This window comes from Lycorma delicatula, chromosome 10 (assembly GCF_047948215.1).
Source record: "Lycorma delicatula isolate Av1 chromosome 10, ASM4794821v1, whole genome shotgun sequence".
NCBI classification, from domain to species: Eukaryota; Metazoa; Arthropoda; class Insecta; order Hemiptera; family Fulgoridae; genus Lycorma; species Lycorma delicatula.
In genome coordinates, this window is record NC_134464.1 from 6,397,098 (window position 1) to 6,423,871 (window position 26,774).

Consider the following 26,774-nt stretch of genomic DNA (forward strand, 5'->3'; position numbering starts at 1 on the left):
GAAAGAAGCGTAGAGTTACTTTCATGGAGTGTAATAATGATATTAATAGTATGATTGATCTGGCTAAAGTTTGTGATTTAGTATTATTGTTAATCGATGCATCATTTGGTTTTGAAATGGAAATATTTGAATTTCTTAACATATGCCAGGTAATGAACGATTGTTATTCTTTGTTTTTGCAGTACCACCGTGGTTATCCGGTGTAATATTGACATATTAATCTTAAATATTCAAAGTTTGTATAGTTTTAAATCTAGTCAGAAAAGCAACCTTGTTTGGTTAGAAAATGTTTATTTAGTATTCAAAAGTTAATGGGATGTACCCCTTACATAATAAATTTAATATTCATCATACTTGTTAAATTACATGCATTGTTAGGCAGAATGAGATGCTCATAGAATGCATATTGTCGGTGACAAAATATGACTCCATAGGTACAATGATGTAACTAAGGCTGTTATGCTGGATCTGCATGTTTTCATCACAGTCAAAAAAGAGTTTGTCAGCTCAGGTCAAATGACAAAGTTCTGAAGATTTTTGGTTTTAATTACATTTTTTCCAGTATGAATTTTCATTTATATCTGGAGAATTTGGAATTACTTGCAACCTTGCTTCCTTAGTGCAATTTTTTTAATGAAGATAAATTAAATTTTTGTTAATCATTTTGGATAACTTAGATTTCAGTTAATTGAATTTTAGATAGACGGTGGTAATATTCTGTGTGATAGTACTAATTATGATAATGTTATTTTATAATTTTTTAACTTGTTAACTTTTTCTTTATTTTAGGTACACGGAATGCCTAAAGTTATGGGTGTATTAACTCATTTAGATATTTTGAAACATTCTACAGCTGTTAAAAGAGCTAAGAAAACATTAAAACATAGATTTTGGACTGAAGTTTATGCTGGTGCAAAATTATTTTATTTATCTGGTATATTACATGGTGAATATCTTCGTAATGAAATTAAAAACCTTGGACGATTCATTTCTGTAATGAAATTTCGTCCTCTAATTTGGCAAACTACTCATCCATATTTATTAGGTAAGTAAGTATATTTTCTGTGTATTTAAAATTTTAATGCTAATAAATAAACTACTTATTAAATCTTAAGACTGTAATAGTCTTTGACTGTAAAGCAGATGAATTTAACAAAAGTTGTGATTGAACAAAATAATAATTTGTTGCACTATGCAGTTCAAAAAAGTATACTTTAGTTATTTTGTTTCAGTTAATGCCATTGTGTCAGGAAAGATATACTGGACCAGATAAACTCATGTTTATACCTTTATTTAAAGTAATATATTTAAAATAAATATATATATATATATTTCAGAAATAATTGGGTCATTCCACGTTAAGCAGTCCAGTTTTCAAATCGTCCCCAGTTGACCATCTCCAAATATCATCAAATTTTTGGTCGAGGTTCCCCATGGTCTGAAGTGTCATTTTACCAAATTGCAGCTCTATCTGCTATGGCTGATTTTTTGTTGCTTCTTGAAAAAGGGGTACTTACAGTTTGTGGACACATGTAAAAATTGTTATCTTTGACTGACAATTTTGACAGCAGTAATAAGGAAGCAGTTTCGAATTTTGGTACTGTTGGTTAACTTTTTATGCTATATCCGAATATGTTGGTCACAAGTTTCTTTTGGAACCTGGTTTTAAGATATAGCAGCTGAAATTCAGTCAAAAATTTGTCACATCATTTTGGAAGTCCAAGTTTGATCTTATATACTTTGTTATCTAATTCTTTAATTGGAATGAGACTTTGTAATTTGAAAAAGGGAATAATTATGTGTAGGATCCTGCAGTTTCAAAGCAATTGGAATCTTATGTCAGGAGAAATCCATCACCAAATTTGGTCAAACATTTTTTATTATGATTTTTGGCCCATCTTCGAAGGCTTATATCTCAGGTATACCTTCTCAGATTTTGTTAGTTTTATAATAGTTGGAAAGGGCAGCTTTTAAACAACATATTCAACAATGCTAATTCATAGAAAGTTGATGCTTGTATACTCTTTCTTCAAAATAAAGAACATTCTAGAATGTTCTAGAAGAAATCAAATTTTTCAGAACTTTCTACAATGTTCTGTAGAAAGGAGTTGTTTTTTGACTCATATATTATAGTAGGTAAGAAAGCTTTTCAAAGATAATTAATTGTTTGCTTGTGATAGATTTTTAATCTGTGGACATTTCTAGTTAATTAAAACAGCTGAAGGTGGTAAAAATTCTATGCTTCAGAATATTTTTAGATATTTTAACGAATGTTCTAAAATTTATTATATCTTGAAAAAAATTTACAGTGTTCCAGAAAATTTTGGACTATTGTAGAACTTTCTAGGCCATTCTGAAAAATCCATTTTCTAAAACTTTCTAGAGAACTCCTTTCTACAGAACATTGTAGAAAGTTCTGGAAAATCTGATTTCTTCTAGAACATTCTAGAATGTTCTTTATTTTGAAGAAAGAGTATACAAGCATCAACTTTCTATGAATTAGCATTGTTGTTAGTGAATAACTTCTATAATCAGTTGTGGCATTTATTGTTATCTATAACTGTGTTTTGAATTGTTTTAAAATGAGTGAAGTTCCTGGCCCCTGCCATTTTGGTAAGCCAGATGGCACTGAATGCCACATGTCTGTAACGTTTAATTATGGAAAAGCTTTTTTGTTGCCTGTGAAAGAACTATCAGCAATGGACAAATAATTTTTACAGCGGTGATCTGGGAATTAGCTTTAATGAAGATCCTGACATATGTTCCTATCATAAAGTTGTTTTGCTGACAATGTTTGAATTCCTACAGAAGGATTGCTGTAATCCATTTGGAAAAGAGTTGTACAAAGCCAGAAAAGGATTTTGGCCTATTGATATTGATTCTGCTGACCGATTAAAAGCTTTAACAAATTATGACTTTAAGCCAAATCAAAAGTAATGCTCACGACGTAGGCAAGAGTTGGCTCTAAGAGAGATTCAGCCAAAGGATGATCACTCAGCGTCAGAATCTAGTGATAGGTAAATACTAGAGGCTTCTGGAAAAATGGATGCTTATTTGAGACTTGGAATCTCTCTTTTGGCTTAAATATGTCAGCAAACAGGATTCAAAAGGCTAACTGAAGCAGAAGGTAAGAGAAGAGCACAAGATGCTATTGCTACTACAACAGCAGCTGCTGCTGGTTTGAATGTTACTGATTTAATGCAAACATTAAAGAGTAAGCAGTGTGAAGGATGTAAAGATCTGGATAAACTGATTGAAGAGCTCAAAGCCAAACTTTTGATCTCAGCTTGCCCACAACAAGTTCAGATTTTGACATTGGCACCCAGTAGCCGGAGTATTGAGAAAACAGCGGTTTAATTCCAGGTTTCAATGGGAATGGTGAAGTAGGCCAGGAAGCTCAAATCTGAAGTTGGTATTTTGGTGACATCAGAAAAAAAAGGAGGAACAAAATGAAGGTTGATATTAGATTACAATTCCTCAAATTTTTTGAAGATGATGAATATTCCCAAATCTGTCCCGGAAAGAAAGATTTTGCTTCAGTTAGAATCAGTAGTGAAAAAGTCCACATACAGAAGCGATGACTTCTATGCAATTTAAAAGAAATGTTCATAACTTACTGCACACATTATGTCCGTGAAATTGGCTTCGCAAAATTTTGTGAACTTAGGCCAAAGTGGTGTGTTACTTTTGGTGCTGCTGGCACACATTCAATTTGTGTTTATCCCATTCATCAAAATGTTAAGCTCTTGATAGCTTCAATATCCATCAAGGATGACTACAAGGTATTGATTGAGAAAACTGTGTGCAGCTTAGAATCTAAGAATTGCATACTACAACATTGTGAACAGTGTCCTGGAAAAACTGAATTAGAGCCCTATTTATTAGATGAGCTTAAAGATTATGATTTGGAGGAACCAACCGAATATAAGCAGTGGATTCCTACAGAGACACATTGGAGACACAACAGGCAACTATGGAAAATTTTATTGAAGAAGAGCTTTCCTTAAAGGTTTTTTGCCTGACTAGCCACCATTATCCTGATGAATTTTGCTGAAAACTATTCATTTGTTGTGCAAGATACTGTACAGGGTTTCCATTGGGAAAACAGCCAAGCTACACTACATCCATTCATGGTTTATTATAATAAAAACAAGCCTCAGAATCTTATAATTTGCACGATCAGTGATTGTCTGTGCTATGATAGCATTGCTGTTCATATATTTTTGACTGAACTGATCAAATACTTGTAGACAGTGACTGAAATAAAGCATTTACACTACTTCAGTGATGGTTCAGCTGCTCAATAAAAGAATTCTATCAATTTGTGCCACCATGAGGAAGACTTTGGGATAACAGCTGGATGGAACTTCTTTGGTACAAGCCGCTGAAAATTACCTTGTGAAGGAATTGGAGGTAGTGCAAAATGATTACCAGCACGTGCCAGTTTTTAGTGACCTATAAAAAACCAGATATTGACACCAAGAGACTTATTTGAATTTTGTAAAGAAAATATACCAGGAATCAGGTTTTTTTTTTATTCTAAGAGAAGTTGAGAGAATCCAACCTGAACAGGAAAGACAGTTTAATAGTGGTCACACAATTGCTGGAACAAGAGAGAACACCAGTTTTAAGTCAGTTAGCAAAGCTAAAATCCAGGTCAGCAGAGTCTCAAATGATACTCAGTATTTGAAGCTGATGTTTATAAAATTGATAAACCTACTCAAGGCATTCCACTTACCAGCTTGCAACCAGGCCAGTATGTGGCTTGCATGTATGACAATACTTGGTGGATTGGAAATATATGTGGTATATCTTTTGAAGAACATGACACTTGCATTAGTTTTATGCACCCTCATGATGCAGCTCGTTCTTATCATTGGCCCCCTAGAAAGGACACTTGCTGGATTCCAGAACGGCACATTTTTGCTACTCTTAAAGCACCATCAACAACATCATCAGGATGTATCCAGAATACATCCAGTCTATGATTGAGAAACAATTTTAAGCTGAAGTGGAATTAAAATTGTGTTAAAAAGTTTCTGAATACTTTAGATATTTTTATTTTATTTTATTTTGAAGCTACTGTGTTCTATAAAATTGTAGTACTTTATTGCACTCTGTTGTTACTACTATGACTATATCTCATTTTACTTATGATTTTATATTTTAGTATTAACTTATGATTTTAGTATTTTTGTGCATGTGTAATAAATATTTAAAAAAATTATGCTTGCCATAACAGATATAATTAATTGAAACTGCCTCCTCTGCATTCAGTAGGAGGCAAAGTAAACTAAATAATGTTAACAACTTTGTATTAATAGACACCAAACCGGTTAATATTACTTAATAAAAAATTACTTTCTGCTAGAGGGTATTCATTTAATCCATAAACATTATGGAAAACTTGCTCTCTATGTGAAAGATGCATTATCTTTCAACTGTTTTTTCTGCCACTTCTAAACTACGGGTCAAAACACAAACTGCACGGATTTTAGTTTAAAAGTTGCTCTTTCTAACTATTATAAAGCTAACAAAATCTAAGAAGGTATACCTGAAATGTAAGCTTTCAAATGTAGGTCAAAAATCAAGCTAAAAAATTTCTGACCAAATTTGATGATGAATATCTCCTGATATAAGCCTTCAGTTGCTTTGAGACTATGGGATGTTACACACCCTTTTTCAGGTTACAAAGTCCTAATTCCGATTAAAGTACTAGATAAGGAATTATATAAGCTCAAACTTAAACTTACAATTTTTTTGCTAAATTTCAGTTGCTATATCTCAAAACCAGGTGCTAAAGAAATTTGTAAATAACATATTTGAATTCAGCATAAAATGTTAACTGGGAACTACTAAAATTCAAACCTATAGCTTTATTATTGCCTTCAATTATAAGTCAGAGTTAGAATTTTTGTGTGTATGCGCGAGCTACCAGTAAGTACCCTTCATTCAAGAGATCACAGAAAATCAGTAATAGAGCTACAATTTGGTAAAATGGCATTTAAGATCACAGTGAATGTCCATGCAAAATTTGATGAAGTTTGGAGATGGTCGACCGGGGACCCATGGTCCACTTGACATGAAATTATCCAATTGTAAAGTAATAACAACCCATTCATTCGAGTAAATGGTTTTATCTCTGTTCAGTTTATACAAGGTGATTCAAAGAAATGGGAAATTTTAAAATTAAATAACGTTAATGAAAAATTTTTTTAGAAAATGAATTTTATTTCATGTAATTGTACAAATGTTGTCATTTTAGGATACATACATTTTAGTTTATTTTTTAAAGATGACATCTTCCAGGTGACCTCTTCAACGTAAACACTCACAAAGTCTGTTCGTTAAATTGTTCATGGTTTGATGTAACATCTCAACTGGAATTTCCCCAATTGCTTCTCAGATTTTTGCCTTCAGTTCTTCCGTTGTAGCAGGTCTACTGCAGAACACTTTGCTTTTAAGGTGACCCCACAAAAAGTAATCGCAAGCTGATCTCTCAGCTTGCGAAACAAAGTACGGTCACCTACTAGTGGTGTTTGTTGGATAATGCTGAGATTTGGGCAAAATACATTTTTACCTGTTTGAAGAATAGGTAACCATCTATAACTTTTATTTTTAAGATGGAGGCCAATTATTTTAAAACTATTCTTTAGTTTATTAAAAAATTTCAGTTCAAGTACTGATCAAACTGTCGCTCTGAAGAAATTACTATACACCGATAGTTTTTATAATAATTATTAGTTTTTATTTATAATTATTATTTTCACAAGCATGAATTTAATTAACACAGGTCCAGGGGGCAGAGCCTTCTGGCTAAATGTAAAGCGTGAGTGAAGTCAGAGCCTTGACTGATTAGTATATACGTATATATAAAATGATAACTTCTTGGTTCCGTGTTAAAATTACAGGAGTACAGAATGTTCTTATGCAAATAAGTCGCTATGCAAATAATAGAAACAAATATAAATATGCAGGCAGATAAAATACCCAGATCACAACTATTCTATACTATAATTCTTCAGGTAAAAACAACTATTTTAAAATATTATGGTGTAATTACCTAAAATAATACAAAACAATAACAATATTTTGCCTACAGTGCGAGGCTTTATCAAATACAACTAGTTAAAGGTTGCACTGTTTACATGGGCAGCAGTAAATCTTCATGTAATGGTGGAAAGCAATTTTTAGCATAGATTTAGCGTCAGTGTACGGTATGGTTTCTTGGGAAGCCTGTAACCCCTAGAAGGCGCGTCCTCAGGTGGCGGATCTAGGGATGCCTCCCAGTAATATTTGGTAGGAGGGAAATGAATCAGCTCCATGGACCAACAGGTGAAAAAATGGTCTACGGCCTCTAAGGCAGATGAGGAAGTTTGAACAGCAGAGAGAGTGGAAGAGCCTAGGAGGTGAGTCTCCGAATCTAATTCCAGGGCAGGTTCAGATGCTCAAAGATGACAGCCCCATCATTGGAATTACTCTACAAGACGTTTGTACCGTCTTTAGAGGACATAAATCTTACAAGTGTCAAAGAGAAAAGCCGGACCGGAAAATGGATATAAATATGTACAGAATAAACTTAAAGATTTTGGAATAATTGAAATATTAAAATTAACAACATGGAATATAAGAGCTTGTCAGGAAGCTGAATTGAGCCACAGGCTGTCGGAAAATAAAATAAATATAGCAGTGGTAACAGAAACTATAAAGAAACTTAAGAAACGGCAGATTTGGATAACTATATGATGTTATACACAGGAGTGGCACAGAATGTGACAGCTTGATCTGGTGTTGCATTTCTGGTAGACCAAGAATGGAAAGCTCGTATCAGGACATATACCTTAGTAAATGACAGAATCATTGTGGTCAGATTTAAGATTGATTGAAGTAGTCTTTATGTGATAGGTATATACATTCCAGAGGGTGGTTAGGATGAAAACCTGACATTTTCAATTGTCAGTTACAGAAGCAACTAGATCTATATGACAAAATGTTAATGTGGTAGACAATTAGATAATGTTATTGACACTATCGGAGAGGAACATGTGAATAAGAATGGTATAAGATTGATAGAATTTGCAGATGCTAGCTTACTCAACGTTACAAATACAGTTTCTAGGAAAAGAGATATAAACAAATATACTTGGTCAGCAAGAGGTCTTCAATCAATGATCGACTATGTGATGATGAATAAACGAATGGCTACATGTGTACAGGATACTCATGTATATAGAGGTGAAGATATAGGTAGTGATCCTGGACATATGGTTATGTCCAGGATTGAGTTGTGGACTAAGTGGAGAAGGCCTGATGGAAAGTCCATCAGGTCCTTCTCCACTTAGTCCAAATTTCAGCATTATCCAACAAACACCACTAGTAAGTAGGTGACCGTACTTTGTTTCCTTTTTTATTTTATGCTTTTTAGTCAAGAAACTGGAGGCAGGTACAGAGTTACACTGTGCGTTGTTAGACACAGTACAGTAACAGTAGCAGTGGCTGTGTTGGTTGAGCTGCCATGTTGTACACCCTTAAAAAGTCAAAGTTCAAAAAACCCAAAAATGGTTTTTAGATATTTATCTTAAGAGTCTTCACACCTTTCAAGTTGAATTTTGAAAAATCTAGTAACTGGTTTTTAGATATTTACATGTAGATTGCACACACCAAAAATCAATTTGATATCTTCATTTGTTACTGAGAAATTAAAAAAGCAGTACAATTCAATGTTACTCATTTTAATCTTTTAAACAAAGAATTTCAAAAAATCCTTTCTCAGTGCATACTTACACCACAAGTATGTGTATTTCTTTGTATGTGTAATTTCTTCAACAGTTTTTGCAAAGCATTGATTATGACTGAGGACATTTCATTTTATAAGTACAAATACATAAAATATAAGTAAGAGCATATAAAAACAAATATTCATTATTTAATTTAAGTAACATATAATGAATGAGACATGAATAATTTGGCATGTGAAAAATGGCAGACTTGTCTAGGATGCAAACCCAGATCCTATTAAATGAAAGATGCTACTATTCCACCACATAGATCAGCATTACATTAGACTATTATCTGTATAATACATGATAACAGACCATAAAAAGTAGGAACTTATGTTTGCTGAATGGTTTTATGTATTTGGCATTTTTTGTCAATATGTTTGTACAATATATCTATGTCTTGAGCAACAGTTACCACTTTAATTGTTGACATAAGATTCCTGTTGCAGGACATAAGTGATTAGTTATAATTTTCTTATACCTGTTAATAGTCTAAATCATTATTAATACTGCAATTTTTAAGCGTTTATAATATTTTTATGTTATTTTATGAGTAGTAGTTGTATGAACTGAATTACTGTGTAAATTATTGTAACATTGCAGATTAATCATTACTGTAGCCTATAATTTTATGAATTATATTTTTGTTGTTGCAGCTGATAGGATGGAAGATTTAACGTCACCTGAATTAATAAGGCAAAATAATAAAGTTGATCGTTGCATTAGTTTATATGGTTATATGAGAGGTATTCCATTAAATAAATCAAGCTCTGCACATATACCTGGTTAGTACATGCTACTTACCTATATTTATGTATATATGAATTATTATATATGATTATTTTGACTCTTAATAATTAAATTATATAGATCTTGCCAGGAGTATATATTAAATATGTTACTCTGTGGATAAAAAAGGAATTACCCCTGGCATTTGCTGGGGGTAATTCCAGCGGTAAAACTTTGATCAGAGTAACGTAATAAATAAACAGTTAATTTTAGATAAAAAAATGATACGATTAAAGTTTATATTAATTATTTAAAATATAAATGTGTGAAATATTTTGAAGTAAATTCATAAAAATACTAAATACAAAAAATAGCTACAAAATAATCACAATTTGGAGGGTATTAATGAACAGTTGTGTATATCTTGAAATATATTTAGAAAATTAAAGGTTTTATTAAATCTAATTAGCATTATTTAAAAATTCATTTATTAGTAATATTGTTTGTATAAAAGAAAATCTTTTAAATCGTATCTTAAGTAAATTGTTGGAACCATTTTTTTAATGGTTTGGTAATATAAAAATGACAATATAACAATGACAGCATAATAAGGCAAAGTGTTGCTTGACATAAGTCCAAGTGTTATTTGAGCTGCGCAAAAATAGTTCTGAAGATATTTCATCAATAGCAGTTATAGATTTTAATACTAATAATGAGATTTTCCTTTAGGTTTGCTAAGATTTCATTAATTTCTTTTGATATATTGTTATTACTATTTTTCTTTTCAGGATGTGGTGATTTTTGCATCAAAGATATATCATTATTACCAGATCCTTGTCCATTACCAGAACGATTAAAAAAACGTGCTTTAGGTGAAAAAGAAAGATTAATATATGCACCTTACTCTGGTGTTGGGGGTATAGTATATGATAAAGATGCTGTTTATATTGAACTTCCTGGTGGAGGAAATAAGATGCAGAATAAGGTAATGTATTTAATTAAATTATGATTACTTTAGCTGTTATTCATCTAATATAATTTCAATTAATTTTTTTAATGGTTTGGCAATATAAAAATGACAGCGGAAGCATAATAAGGTCTTTTCTCATAAGTCCAAGTGTTGTTTGAGCTGCACAAAAATAGTTCTGTAGATATTTCATCGATAATAGTTACAGATTTTATATTAATAATGAGATAACTTTTTGTAAATTTTGATTAACAGAAAAAGAAAAATTTCTAAAATACACTGGGAAAAATTCTTTTTTTCATAAGGAACAAAATATATGATCCTACTGGAACTTTTCATGCTGAATTCAAATTTGTACGAATCATTTTTTTAAAGTGAGGTCTGTTTTGATATAAAAGCAAAATAAAAAATTTGAACAAACTTTTGTTATTTGCGCATAAAAACTACATTTATTTACTATTATTGTACGTAGCTGCCTAAAACTTATCACAGTTTTTATAGTATTTCACTTCCCTCTTCAAGAAATTCTGCTGTTGAGTTAAACCACTCAGTAACACCACTTTTCAATTTGTTTTCAATGGCAAATCTTTGTATGCAAATCACTACTATTTAAGGTGAATAAACAGAAAATAATTGCTGGGAGCTAAGTCAGTACTGTAGGGTGGATGATTGAAGATTTTCCAAAATTTTTCCAATTACCTCACCGACTGATTTGACATACATAACCGGATTGTGTAAAAACAAAATCCTGTAAGGTAGCATTCCACATCGTTGGCTTTTTATAGCTCTTCCAAGATTTATTAATTTTCTGCAGTATGTACCAGTATTCATAATAATTTTGTGATCATTAAATTCGACAAGCAAGGCACCTTTTTTTCTCCAAAAAACAGTATCTGTAAGCTTCTTTACTGAACATTCTTATTTGAACTTCTTTTTTAGGTGTTGACTGCCGCCATTACATTGATTGCTGTTTTGCTTTGACATTTGAATAAGAATTTAGGTTTCATCACTGGTAACAACACTATCAAACAATCTGTGACCTTCATTTCCTTAATGGTTCCAAAATTCTTGTAGCAAGGCAGTTTTATTTGTGTTTGTTGGTTAACATCTTTGGCACCCATTTACCACACAATTTTTCACTCAGAACTTTATAATCAAAGATCAGGAATATCAGACAATTGTGGTGCGATGAAACTGGTTTTTCTCAAATATTTTTGTCGACTTTTTCGATCAAATTTTCCTTTATCACTAACAGCGGCTGAAAAAATAAACTGAAAATTTGCTCGCCCTTCTCATACTAACAGCACCAACATGTTTAGTTTTCATCATTCATAGTATTTGACTCATAAGCGTCACAAATTTGCGTGTAGTTTTCTGCTGAGGAATTGGTTTTTGCCATCATAAATTGGATTACTCCCTTGTACTTCACACGTCTTAGGAGTATGCACTGTAGCACTTATTGTAAATGGTTGAATATAAACAACAAAAAAATTAATAAACCATTTTGCTAACACTCTTGACTACTGATTGAAATAGCTGAGCTATGCAAGCGCCATCTGCCAAATTGCATATATAGGTAGAAAATTCAAAATGGACCTTACCTTAAAAACAAGTAAGCATTGTAAGTAGATTTAGATAAACGCTAAAAGAAATAAGAATTTGCATGCCTGCAGGGCATTATTCAACTTGCCTAAAATGTGGTAGTTGTTTTCATTTGGTATTTGGTAAATTCCTCTTTAGGGCCCAACAATAATCTGTTAGCATTCTTGCACTTCTCTGTTGCTGGTTCCTGTTTTCCATGACATTTATTGGTGGAAGTGTTCCCCATGCTCGTCATTGATGGTGCCAAGATAGTCCAGAAAGAGATCCAGGTGTGAATCCAAGAAATTAATTTTTAGAGACATATTACACCTTATATGTTTGTATGACTGTAATAAGTCATCCACAATGTCATTTTAGTTGGGGATCTATGTTCTAAAATGTTTTGCAAACATTTTTAAATGCCCTCCACACTGACTTTTTGACTTAACAATTTTTTGAATTGTCCATTTCTAATCAAAGTTTTTATTGGGGACCCACAAAAATGCCTTCTTTAATTATAGCATCACTTGCATAAGGAAATGTTTCTTCCAAACAATGAAACCATTTTTATTCATCACCTTAAAGTTTTGGAAACTCTAATTTTATATGAAGTAGAGGTAAAAGAATCATCCCTAAATTAGCTGCTGGGGGATGTGCAACATTTTTCTGTCCAGGTGTAAGTGCTTCATACGTTGGCTATTCCTTCCTGATATAATGATTTGTCTTCACCCTGCTGTCCCATTCACACATACAAAAAAAAAACAATTTAGTAATGCCAAGCTGCAAATCCATTAATAACACCAGTAGCCTTTAAATTGCAACATATAGTCTAATGGCACTTTTACTGAATCTTTTCTAACAGGATTTTCATATTGTCATATATCTCTTTCATTTTAGTTGCATAAGCTAACAGTACAGAAGGAAATTTATTGTCGTTGTGCAAAAGGACAGCTGTTAAATTAATTTTTGAAGAATTATTGAACAGTCTCTGTTTTGTAGAGTTATGTTCAGGATGAAGTGCATCCATACCAGTATAAATTTTGTTACAGTACATTAAACTATTTTCTCCAGAATATAAATCTTGAAACTCTTCCTGACAACTATGAAAAAACACACTTTAGTGTCAGTATAGAAAAGATTCCAGCCTTTCAGCCTAGATCTCAAAAGCGCAGCTGTTTTTCTTGGACAAGTTCAAATTCTGAATAAAGTCATTTAATTCACTTTAAATTATCAGATGAGGTTCACAGGAAGAGGATTCTGCTTTAAGAGTAGGTTCATCTTGCTCCTCATGTTGAGGAGCAATCACATATTCAGATATCTTCTAAAGTTAGATGTATTAGAGAGGATGCGATACAAGTAAGTCCTCACCATGAGGCACTGGCCTTATAGCAGACATTAAATTTAGTTACTGTACTGAGCATTTGGATTTACTACTTATTCTTTTTAGGTTTGTAATACAGAAATAACAGTCTGATGTGGTCTTTTGATTCACACCTACCATCAATATGGCAGAACTCATGTGCCAACTATCCCTAGCCCAGTCTGTCAAACAGCAGATGTGAGTGGTCCAGTTCTTATCTTGATCCCAATTTTACATCTAAAATAAAATTAAAATATTTTTTTCTTGTGAAGCCAAACTTTATCATCGTTCTTTAAATGTCAAATTTCCACATGTGTAACAAAGTTATCCCGATCATTTACATACTTCCTTGGCAAAGTTAATTACCAATATAATTCACTTGACGTAACTAAATCACAAATCAGAATGAAACCATAGTGCGCACATGCACACATAAATGTTTAAATAATACTGGTGTGTTAATTGTATGACTCAGATGACTGCTTTGTGCCGACTTGTCAGAACCTACAGTAAATAAATCATCATACATATACAGCTAATGCCTTCATAATGTTATGTTTCTACCCCGTACTCTTTTAAAAATCATTTAAACAGTTCTTTTATGTATATAAGGTATCCCTAAAAAAATCTTAGAATTCTCCAAATGCTATCATAAAAAAAACTGGGGATGGAAAAATTGCTGATTTAATTTTTTAATTCAGCATAAAAGGTTACATTAGGAACACAAAACTATCATGTACCAAAAACTATTTTTAGTGTTATTGATGTACTAGAAAAAGGCAGGCTTACAGCCTGTTCATATTCGTTTGAATGAATAAATTGTTCGAGAAGTACAAATTGTTCAAACAGTTGAATTGTTCGTGCGCTGCGTGCAGCCACCCAGTGCACCACTATCAGTCTGCTCTGCGCCCATAGCAGCTAAAATAAAATATGTGAGCACATACAACAAACCCACGCGCCATTCTTTTTTATAGCAACCACTTTTTAATGGTCTGGGGTGATAGTGTAAGCTAACATTTTTGATGAATCTTCAATTTCAACACCTATTATAGATTTATTTGGCACATTACAGAGGCCTTTTTTTTTAATGATTGAAAAATTGATTTTAATTTGCTAGCTAATCTCAGTCACTGAATCCACATATGACATCAATTTTTTTCCATCATGTAAGGATTTTTCACAAAAAGCTTTCAAACATTTTTTTTTTTTAAATATAAAACTAAACTAATTTAATAAAAAAAAAATAAAATATAAAAATTCTAATTAATATAAAAAATAATTTTTAATTAAATTTGGAATTTATTTACAAGTGATATGAAAAAAATTACTTAACCATTAAAACTAATGAAAACACAGTAAAATTCTAGTTATCTCCAACTCCTTATGAATTTTTTCTTTTTGTTTTGATGCTTCTTTTGGTACATTTTTCTGTGGTCGTGCAGCAGGTCATCCCTTTTTAACATCCAACAGTAATCAGCTATCATGCTCACATTCCATCTCCCGAGGTGTCTCATCTCCATTTCTTTCATGTTTTGATAGAATCTTTCTTTCCCTCTGCTCCTCATTTACTGCACCAAGATTTTTTGGAATGTAGTTGAGGTGTAAATCTAGAAAAATTTACCTTTAGGCTCATTTTACTGTCTAAATTTTTGAACTTTTCTAACATTTTGTACAATGTTGTCAAATTTTTGTTGTACAGAAACTTTGTAACTGTATAGTTTGTTATAATTCTATTTTTTATTCAATTATTTCATCTTTCATAAGCTTCCCTATATCTGGTCCAACAAAAACAACCTCCTTTAACTTTATTTGTTAAAGGAAAGGAATTTAAGTTGAATCACTTTCTTTCATGAACAAAAGTAATAATCATTGTTACGATCAGTTGGTTTTTTCTTAACTATAGGCGCTTCAAAGTGGAAAGTCTGTTTTTTTTTTCTTGTGAACACTGGCAAAGTTCTTCAACACACTGGACAGACCTTATGAGGAGCCCAAGATTTGTATTGGTTTCCTAATTTCACACCAAAATATGTAAAATTTATTTTTTTACTAATTCTGAAATGTTTCTTTGTTGTTTTTCGACAATAAAGTTTCCACAGATATAGCAAAAATATATTATTTTATAAGAAAATAAAAAAACATTATAAAATAGAAAATTATAATATATGTTAAGAAAAGGTTAAATAAATGAAGTCTTCACAGACTAATACCACAAATGTGCATCACAGTTGTAGGAAAGGTACTGAACTTATTTTTTTTTTCTAATAGCAAATTGTGTTGGTGGAGAGGCAGGCACACAGTAACAGGAAATGATCAAACATGTTGTTGGGTAAAGTTAACAAAAATAAAAGAAAACACAGCTCGTATTTGCCAAAAGAAATTGTACTTTAATTGGAAGGAAAACAAATGAACTTAAGTTAAATCATAACCTTAAAAAATAAAAATAAATTATGAAATTAACAAAACTTAATGATACTTAATAAATATCAGCTGAATCAACATATGAATAGTGATATTAAATGAGAAAATACATGAATATACATTTTTCAAATACATATTTTGAAAATCTACAATTTAACAAAGCCTGAAAACAAGAGAACATAAAACAACTTATTTACAATTATAAACTTAGAAAAACATAACATCAATGAACATAGTATGACTGGAAAACTATTGCATTACTGATATATGCTGTAATATTGAAAAATTAGCAATGAACAAATGTCATTAACTTAGAAAAATAAATGACAGTAAATCTTAATTGGCACTGGCCTTTCCTGATTTATGAACAACAAACTTAGCATTAAATAATTCAAATACGTAATTTCTAGTTTAATGTAGAAAAAAGGCCACAATAATATTATAGTACAAAAAGAGTTAATTACAATAATCAAATTGAAATAAATAAACATATAAATAGAGTTCCTTTACTAGTAAGCTTTCTTGAAAATATACAATTACAAAGAAGTCCTAAAACATAACGGCACATCAGGAGTAATTTGCTTTAGGTTAATTTACGAGAAGTATTATGAACACAGTTCATGCGTAGAAAAAAATTAATCTCGGCGATCAACAAGTTACAAAATTAAATTATGGAGTTAATTACCATAACAAATTGCAATAATAAGCACGTAACATAGGTAAGTGACCTATCATGATTGCACTTAAGTGAATAAATGGTTTTTTAAACTAAACTTGAAAATTAAATTGAAACTTGAAAGGCAAGGTAAGATGAACTGAATGTTCCACAAATTTTAATGATAAAATAACTGTTAAACGTAATAAATAATGAAAATTGAACTTGCCTGTATCACACAAATATTAGCAAGAGACGAACTCGTGAATGAAGGTAAATGAATACATACAGTAATCCTGGGCATAGCCTACAGTGGTGTATCAGGAATGCAGGGGTGAGACATGATTTAGAGGTTGAGCAGGACGAGGCGTCTCAAAAATGTAGCAACGAGTTTGGAGAGATTCTGCATCGATGAAAAATGTAATCAGCAGCTCGAGAAGATTCGGCGCCGATAGAAATGGCAGTTTGTAGTAATTGAAGCACTTTCAGCATAGAAGTAATATACAGAATTTGAAGATTAAACTTGACAAAGAAACGAGGCAAAAACAAAACATAGAGATCGGTGAAATAACGAACGACGAACGATGAAATAACGAGATAGAAATAAGCTAACACCAATATGATGATGCAACAGTCAGTCAAGCTGGAGCCTGAGAGAAATGATGTCGAAAACAAACCCAAACAACCTATTTTAAAAATACACGTAGACAAGCCTTACAAAAAATGCAAAAATAAAAATTACCAAGCCTGTAAACTACAAGACTCGACCATAACCTTGAATTCATTGGAATAAAATGACTTTACGCAAACGGCGTTAACACATGTAGTAACATGAAAGTGGCTGCATGTACAATTATGTGAGATTTATTACTGCTTTTAACTTTTTGTCATAAATATACTATATTTTTAATCAGAATATTAACTTCTTGCATTTTCATACATAAAAATAATTATGATTGTTTATTAAACAACAGTTTTACAAAATGATCCTTTATAATAGGCTAACATCTATAGCTAGAACAAAATATGACAAATAGTGAAAAAACCTTTTGATGAAATTTTTAAATATTTTTCCCATTTTCATTGCCAAAAAAACTTTTGAAACCATTAGATAAATTTCAGATAATTTTACCATTGCAGACCTGGGTTACTGTTCGTTACTCCCAAACTTATGTTTATGTATACAAATTTAAACAATAAATATATATTTATATAAGTCAGTTATAAATTGTATTCTAATACTGCAGTATTCAGTTATACACACTCAAACATTAAATTAATACAAGAAAACTAATCATTAAGAATTTTATTGTTGTGTTTAAACAGTACAATAAATACCTCACAACTTGAAATTTCATCAGCTTATTCTGTCAAATGAACAACAAATACTAGTATTTTTTGTTTGTAACAATTTTCTTCTTTAAAAAAATGCGAAAAGTATATTTGGACAATTGCTTGTTATTACTTTTAGGAATAAATAAATAACCGATTAGTCATTTAAGCACCATGTAACCAGTCACATCAATAAGAATTGATATGTGTTTTGTAGAGTTCATATTATTTGAAAGCCGTTTAAAGAAGTGATTTTTTTTTTCAGACATCAAATGGTGAACCTGTTCAAGAGCTAGTCTCATCTTTATTAGAAACTAAAAATACATTAGATTCTAAAATAGCACAAAGTGAACTACAGCTGTTTACAAATGCAGAACCAATAACAGCTTCAGAATTTGTTGGGTATTATCATTTTAACTTTTATTCATACATTTTTTTTAATATAAAAATTATTTTGATAAACTGAACATATTTTAAACTTATGATTTTTTATTGCTTCTTTTTTAGATTTATATAGAAATATTTTGGTTAATTTTTCTTTCTGTGATGTATTTACAAACATTGTAATTAGTGCCTTTTTTTTTGAGGAAAAATTTTCAATTATATGGAAGAAAGCTGTTAAGACTTGAACATACCTTAGACAGGTAACTACTGAAATATATATATATCCACAAACACACACACACACACACACACACACACACACACACACACACACACACACACACACACACACACACACACACACACACACACACACACACACACACACACACACACACACACACACACACACACATGCACATGCACATACATTCACTTGATATTTATAAGAAGGGTATACCAAATTCAAGAGCTAGTTTGTCCCATTATAGCTTATTTTAATTTATCCTTTTACTAACATCATTAAAGATTTTAGTTTTTATTATGTATGATTATGTTATTGTAATTGCTGTATTCTATGATTCAATTAGCTTTGTTTTTCTTTTACTGTATTGCAACTGTGACAATCTAAACAATTCAGATTATTTTCATCATTAAATAATGTGAACAGCTTTAATCTTAAGGAAATATGAATGAAAACTAAAACTTCTGTACCCAGTTATTTAAAATAATTTGGGCAAGATGAAAAATTATGGTCTGGTTAATGAAAGAAGGCATGTATGTTTGAGCTGTAATAATTTGATAATTAATAGTAAAATATATATATATATATATATATCAGATTAAATATTAATATTAAATAATAGAATACGAGGGATGTTCAATAATTAACAAGACAAATTGATGTAGAGAAAAAACTATTTATTCAATGACAGTGAAACTTACAGTACTTTTCAACATAGTGTCCAGCAACATTTAGACACTTTCTCACCATTATGTGAGCTTTCTGATTCCCACAAGTTATTTACCTTTCTGTTTGAGCCATTTATATACTACTTTGTTGTCATCAAACTTCTTGCTGTGTAAAAAGTCTTTGAGCCAACTTAATAAATGAAAATCAGACGGAGTGAGGTCTGGGCTATAAGGAGGATGTGGCAACACCTCCTAACCCAACTTCTTGCATTCTCCCATTCTCTGAGTAATGTGGGGGCGTGTGTTGTCATGCAAGATAATCTCACCTTTTGAGAGAGCACCCTGACATTTTGGATCTTGCTTTGTGTTGGAGCATGTTAACATAGTACTCACTATTCACAGTACATTGTTCTTCTAAGTAGTCATTAAAAATTGGACCTTGCAAGTCCCAGAAAACCATGAACATCACTTTACTCTCTGACTTGTGAGTTTTGAATTTTTTTGGTGGGTGAATCTGGATGTTTCCACTCAAGACTTTGCCATTTGGATTCAGTTTTGAAATGGTGTATCCACGTTTCATCATATTATACGTTATTGTACGAACTAGAAAGTCATTATTTTTCACTTCAAACTGTTGTTTTGAGCTCAGAACAAATGCAAATCTGGGTGTCTTTATGGGCTTGAGTCAACCGTCTTGTAACCCATATCAAACACTTTTTGCAATAATTCAGCATGTTATGAATGATTGAATGCGCGGTTCCAACACTAATATTACACAAACTAACGATTTGGAAAATTTTGACTCGCCTGTCTTCACAAATAAGATCATTTATGCTATTTTACAGCTCGGTAGTCAAAACTTCTGATCTTCATCGGTCTGGAAGACCGATGAAGATCAGGTACACTTGTTCTGCCCAGATTAAACTGTTCCACCCACTTATAGATGTTACTGTGGTTTAAACACTTTCACCATACTGTTTCAACATTCTTGTATATTTCCACCGGTTTCACAGCTGATAGAAAACTTTATCACTGAATGTTGCTCTTCCGGCATACACGTTTCAAGCAGAGTTGACATTCTGAAATCAGTAAAAGAGATTATATTTAGATTAATTATGATCGATCACTGTTTCGTTGAAGGTAAATTGATGGCCGCTTAGTGTCTCTTTGAGTCGACCAAACAAGTGGTAGTCAGAAGGGGCAAGATCAGGACTATATGAAGGATGAGCCAGTACTTCAAAATTGAGTTTGTGGAGCGTTTCAGCAGTGTGGGCAACAGTATGTGGATGGGCCTTGTCGTGCAATAACACAACCACCTTTCGACAGCAGTCTTCGGTGTTTGCTTCGAATTGCAGGCTTCAGCTTGGCAGTAAGCATCTCACTGTAAAGCACACTGTTTATTGTCATGCCCCTTTCCTCATACTGTTCCAATACTGGGCCTTGTGAGTCTCAAAAAACCGTAAGCATCAATTTTCTTGCGGGTGGTTGGGTCTTGAACTTTTTTTTTTGCAGGGTGAATTTCGATGTTTCCATTCCATACTCTGCCGTTTACTCTCCAGCTTGTAATGATGGATCCATGTTTCATCACCAGTGATGATTCTGTCTTAAGAAGATGTCCCGTTCATTACCATAGCGATCCAAATGTTTTTGGCAGATGTCCAAGTGCGTTTGTTTATACAGCTGTGTGAGTTGTTTTGGGACCCATCTTGCACAGAGTATGAAACCTAAGTCTGTTGTGGATGATTTCATAGGCTGAATCATGACTAATTTGCAGAAGATGTGACACTTCATCACATGTCATGTGCATGCTCAATGATTTCCTCATTTGTGGCGGTAAATGGTCGTCCGGCTCCTTTGTTGTGTGTAACACTTGTGCAACCATTTTTTAATTTTTCAATCCATTCGTAGACTCTCCATTGCGGCAACGCACTGTTCCCATACTGTACAGAAAGTCTTCAATGAATTTTGGCCCCTGATACACCTTCTAACCACAAAAAACGGATCACTGAATGTTGCTCTTCTTTGGTGCAAACAGAAAGCGGAGCAGCCATGGTTAACGGCAGGGCAGCGATAATGGAACTAACCTAGCAGCATCAAACCTGCACAGACATAACAATTAAACCACGCATGCGTCATCTATGCAACACGACAGTATTACCAACATAAACAAAAGTATAACTAAATTGCGGATAATAATTGACCCTTAATTTCTTTTTTCTTGTTTTCCTTTTGTGTTTAGTGAAGTCTTCTCTTTTTATCATCCAGCAGTAGTCACTCATCATAGATTCATCCTATTTGCCTTGATAACATTGTTCCATCTTCAATATATCTTGGTGGAACATTTCTTCTTATTTATCGCTGATGTCATCTGAGTTTAAAGGGAAAAAGGCCAAATGAGAATGTAAAAATGAATTTTCAATGACATTCTGCGTCTAAATTTTTTTTGTTCACTAAGAGTTCATTTATAAGCTGATCATGGTTTTCAGCCTCTTTATTTCCAAAAAAAACCTGTAACAACATCATTAAATGACTTCTCTACTGCTAGTCCTTTAGGATTCAGTTTGCTGTCAAATATATTTTCACAAATTAATTTTCTTAGTTGTGGCTCTATGAATATTCCCTCTTTTAATTTGGCTTCACTTAATTGTGAAAAAACTCAGCTAAGTATTTAAAGCCATCTCCATCTTTATCCAGTGCTTTTACAAAATTCTTCATCAGGTCTAGTTTTTATGTGTAGTGGTGTACAATCTCTTTCGACAAGGGAATATTGACAACATTTTCCTTTCCTGGAGTAAATTGTTTTATTTTTGGCCAGTCTTTAACTGTGTAGTGTTTATCTGCAGTCCGACTATTCCAAAAACACAAGAAACACATATATTTTGTAAACCACTCTGGACAGCGAGGTGGAATTTGTCCTGGGAATTTTCTAGGGCATTTAACAATCTGTGGTGACCCTCTGTCATTTTTCAACTACAGAAGAGAAAATGTACTGTGGGTGAATTGCAGGTTATGCAGAGTTACTTCAGTCATTAGGATGTGCTGCTCCACAAGGGCAGCCATGAGATAGGGTTATACCCAGGGAAGCGTGTTGGGTTCTTTGTTGTGGGTGGTGGAGTTTGGTTCTCTTCTGCAGCTAAGGTTGCCCAGCAGGTGTTGCATCACCTGGTTGAAGAATACTAGTGGAAAGAGGTTGAGCTCTGAGCCATCCAGGCTTACAGGATACTTGAGCTGTGGGGTCATCAACATAAGATGTTGTTTTTCCCAGAGAAGACCATGATGATGCTCCTGAAAGGTTGTTAGGCATAAACTATGTTCAGGTTCAAAAGTACCTCGGGGTATGTCTTGATGAAAAATTGCAATTTAAGAAGCACCTTTAATACATCGTGGGAAAGGCCTGTAGTGTCTTCTTTGGTATTTGAAATGTGGTCAATCCTGATTGGGGTCTTAATTTCAAGACTATATGTATCCTGTATAAGGGCGTGTGCGAGGCTATTATGCTATTTGCGTTGCCTGTTTGGATAGATAAGCTAAAATTCAAAGCTATTGAGATATTTTATGGAGGGCTCAATGCCTTATGTTGTTAGCGGTAAAGGGTGGTTATCATACAGTTTCACAGGAGGCAATCTTGGTGGTTGCAGGCATAAAACTGATAAATTTGATTACGTCAGAGAAGCAACAGCGTTATGTTGCAAAGAAGTCCGGTGAGCTGACTTCAGAGAAAATTCGGGAGATTGAACAACATGGCGATGTCTTGTGGCAGGAGGCAAGTTGGGATGAGGCAGAGGGTTGGCGTTATATGATGCATGATCTCTGCCAAAATATTGTTGGTTTGTGGGACATCTTGGGTACACCCTAATAAGTACGTGATGCAATTTCTTTCTGGCCATGGCAATTTTTGGGACAGACTGCAGAAATTCGGCCTGGTAGATTCCATAATGTGTCCGCAATGGACAACTAGATGATGCTTATATCAATGTGCAAAATTCGAGCTGATGTGCATGCAGACTATTTGTCGGCTCAATATCATTGGGTCAGCGTTAGATCTCTGTGCTGATTGGAGGAACTGGGCCGAATGGGCAATTATGGAAAATTTTATAACTTATCTTTAAAGGAAAGGATTGCTGAGGGGTTAGGGTTCTGCTTCTTGGTTTTTTCCGCTTTAAGTTTCGTTGTTTGTTGTGTTATATTATTTATGTTTTGCTGTTGATTTTGTTTTGTGTTTAGTGTTCTTATTAGTTTTTGTTTCATGCTTTACAAGGTGTGTGAGAAAAGTAATGAGACTAATTTTTTACTTACCAACGTTTTTATTTTTTTCAAACAACAATATTATCCCCTTCAAAGTAGTTCCCTTGGGCAGCTATACACCGGCGGATTCGTTGTTCCCACTCCTGGTAGCAGCGCTGGAAGGCTTTAACTGTCCAGTCACAGTCTTTTGAGTGTTCTCCAGAGTTCCAAAATGACGTCCTTTTAAGATATGTTGAAATTTTTGGAAAAGGAAAAAGTCACAAGGACTCAAATTAGGTGAATAGGAGCGACATGGGGGGTGAAGGGAGGGTTGAGGTCAAAAATTCCCTGATGGAAATGGCCGTATGATACGGGGCATTGTCATGATGAAGCATCCACTTGTCTGCAATGTCTGGTCTCACGCGAATCACTGTTTTCCTGAGCCTTTCAAGGACACCTTTGTACAACACTTGGTTGACAGTTTGTCCTGGAGGAACAAATTCATTATGCACTATACCTCTATTGTCAAAAAAGCAAATCAGCATGGTTTTGATCTTTAATTTGCTCATTCGAAATTTTTTTGGTCGAGGAGATGATTGAGTGTGCCACTCTTGCTTTGCCGCTTTGTTTCAGGATCATACTCAAATATCCAGGATTCATCACCTGTGATCAACTCGATTGAAGAATTCTTGGTCATTGTCAATCCTCTCAAGAAGATCAACGCACACGTTTCTTTGATTGTCCTGTTCTGTTGTGAGGTTTTTCAACACCAATTTCACACAAACCTTTCACATGTCCAAATTGTCCGTCAAAATTTGATGTACGGTGAAAGTGTTTAAATTTAACGGTTCACTCATCATCCTTATTGTTAAACGATGGTCTGATCTCACAAGAACCCTCACATGCTCCATGTTTTCATCAGATTTTGAAGTTGAAGGTCTTCCTGAGCGAGGTTGATCTTCAACATGTTGTCGGCCTTCCAAAAATGATTTGTGCCAGCAGAAAACTTGTGCTTTTGATAACCAATGTTTTCCTTAGGCCTGTTTCAACTTTTCAAAGGTCACACTCGTGGATTTCCCAAGTTTAACACAAAAGCTCAGTTCTGCTTGTGTGATGAGGTGAAGTTCAGTATTTGACTCTTCTAGAATGTAATTAATATTTATTGAAGTTCAGGATTCATTGGTTGAGCCTTCTGGGAATCAGAAATTCCTTTCCAAGAAGTTTGAGTGAGCTGAATTTGTAAATCAACACCATTGAAGTACTGGTCTCATAGCTAAACAAACATTTGAATATGCGATCTGCTTTTATTGTTTGAATTGAAACCAATAACAGTTGTTAAGCAAAAATAACAATGATCATTATAGTAGGCTCTCGCCAAATCATAGGTACACCAAAAGGCAAATGTTTTATTTTCATTTATTTACTGGGTTAGTTTAACGTAGCACTTGATGCATGCTATATGTGGAGCCCAAGATTTATCTTGGTTTCCCAAGGGATAGTCAAAATAATGTTTGTAAGCAGTTTTCAGCAAATTCGATACTGGTTTTTGTTGACTTTTTGTGATGAATTCTCAAAATGTAACAAAACAATTTTTACAAGCCTGATTTTTATTCATTTTAAAATTGAAAATGTTTTAATAATGAACTGTAATGTTTTACTTTTGTCTAGCCTCCTGAACTACCATAAGGTATTACTTCAGAGGATGAATGAGGATGATATATGTGATTGTAAATAAAGTCTAGTCTTGTACAGTCTCAGGTTGACCATTCCTGAGATGTGTGGTTAATTGAAATCCAACCACCAAAGAAATATTTCAGTAACACTTACTTAATTATAAAAATAATTAAGTTTTAATTTATAAATACTTAATTTCTTAAAAATACTTCATAAAATTGTTTCACCATGAGTAAAATAAAATACTGCTTGAAACACATACACACACACACAAAACTTAACTCTTGATGTACAATAAAATAATACCAGAAATTGTTTTGTCATAAAAATCTTTCATTAAATTTATGGCATCACTTATGAAACACTCTTTATAATGTGTGTACAAACTACTACCACAAATAAAGATCACAAGTCATACCAAAGGCTGAACTCATCCTGAAAAAAATTTCATCATGTTGAGTTACTCATTACTTGACATGTCTATACATGTCGGCTTGACATGAAATGACATTATTCGACAGTTATGTGTCAAATATAGGTTTGCAGCATGCGTCAAAATGCAAATCAAATGTGAATAAGCAAGCATTCAGATGTAATAACTTAATTGTATTGTTTGTTCCACGAATGATGGAAAAAATAAATTATGGAGGTTGTAACTTAAGAACATTACATGACAGGTTGTTTTGTAATACAAATTCAGATTCAGCATATAAAATACTATATAGAACATGTACTCCCTTTTCAGTTCTAAATTTTATGTTAACCAGTGTTATTAAATGTCTCACGCATATCAAATTAAATTTAATATTCATATTCTGTTTTACATTGTTTTAATTTATATTGTAAATTCACTTTGAAATAACTATTGGAGGCACTTTTTTTTTTTTAATTCCCTTTGTTGTTGAAATAGATGCTGAAGTGATCTGAAATTTGAAATAGATTTACTCAGTATTATGTTACTGAACTTAAGTTCAGTAAGCAGCATTCATTTCGTATATTTATATGACATAAATGAACTGGCAAATTAATGTTTTATAAATTCTGTTTTTATACTATTGTTATTTATTTTTTATTTTATTATATTTTTCTATATAAATATAAGTAGTTTATCAAAAGATATTAATTTTGAAGTTATCAATGTTGATTGTAGAGAAAGAAGGAAAGTTTTATTCTCTGATAATAGCAATGATGATGATGATGATGATGATGATGATGATGATGATGATGATGATGATGATGAGGATAACAAAATGGATATTGATAATGAGGAGAGTAATAATGGAGGAGATATCAGTGATGATGAAAATCAAGATAATAATTTAGCAATTAGAAATGATGGGAACAGTAGTAGTGAAAAATATAAACCAAATAAAAATGTTGATAGTGATGATGATGATGATGATGGTAATGATAGTGATGATATGTGTGGAGAAGAGGATACTGGAATCAAATGGAAATCTAATTTAACTCAAAAAGCAGTCGATGCATATTTAGAAAGGCAGTCAACTACTGTAAACCTGTGGAAATTAGTATATGGTAAGAAATATTTATTTTTTATTTATTTCCTTTTCCTGACTACAGGATTCTATTCTATTGCTTTTCTATTTAGGTATACTATATAGTTATATGATATACTATAAAGGGAAAACATGATTATGGGTCAAATGTAGCATTTTGGAAATTTTGTGAGTTAACATTTCATGACCCTCTAACAAAAAACAACATAACATTGAAAATACTCACATGAATTAACATACA

At 32.7% G+C, this 26,774-nt stretch overlaps 1 protein-coding gene across 1 annotated transcript in view; it reads left to right on the forward strand.

Annotated features, from left to right (window-relative positions):
- Window positions 1-26,774, forward strand: part of LOC142330840 (ribosome biogenesis protein BMS1 homolog) — an 81,104-nt gene that overhangs the window by 15,033 nt on the left and 39,297 nt on the right. Inside the window, exons 4-9 of the mRNA XM_075376300.1 lie at window positions 1-149; window positions 790-1,045; window positions 9,437-9,565; window positions 10,298-10,494; window positions 18,088-18,224; window positions 26,167-26,552. Coding sequence (XP_075232415.1) covers window positions 1-149; window positions 790-1,045; window positions 9,437-9,565; window positions 10,298-10,494; window positions 18,088-18,224; window positions 26,167-26,552 — 1,254 coding nt within the window. The remainder of the gene's footprint in view (window positions 150-789; window positions 1,046-9,436; window positions 9,566-10,297; window positions 10,495-18,087; window positions 18,225-26,166; window positions 26,553-26,774) is intronic.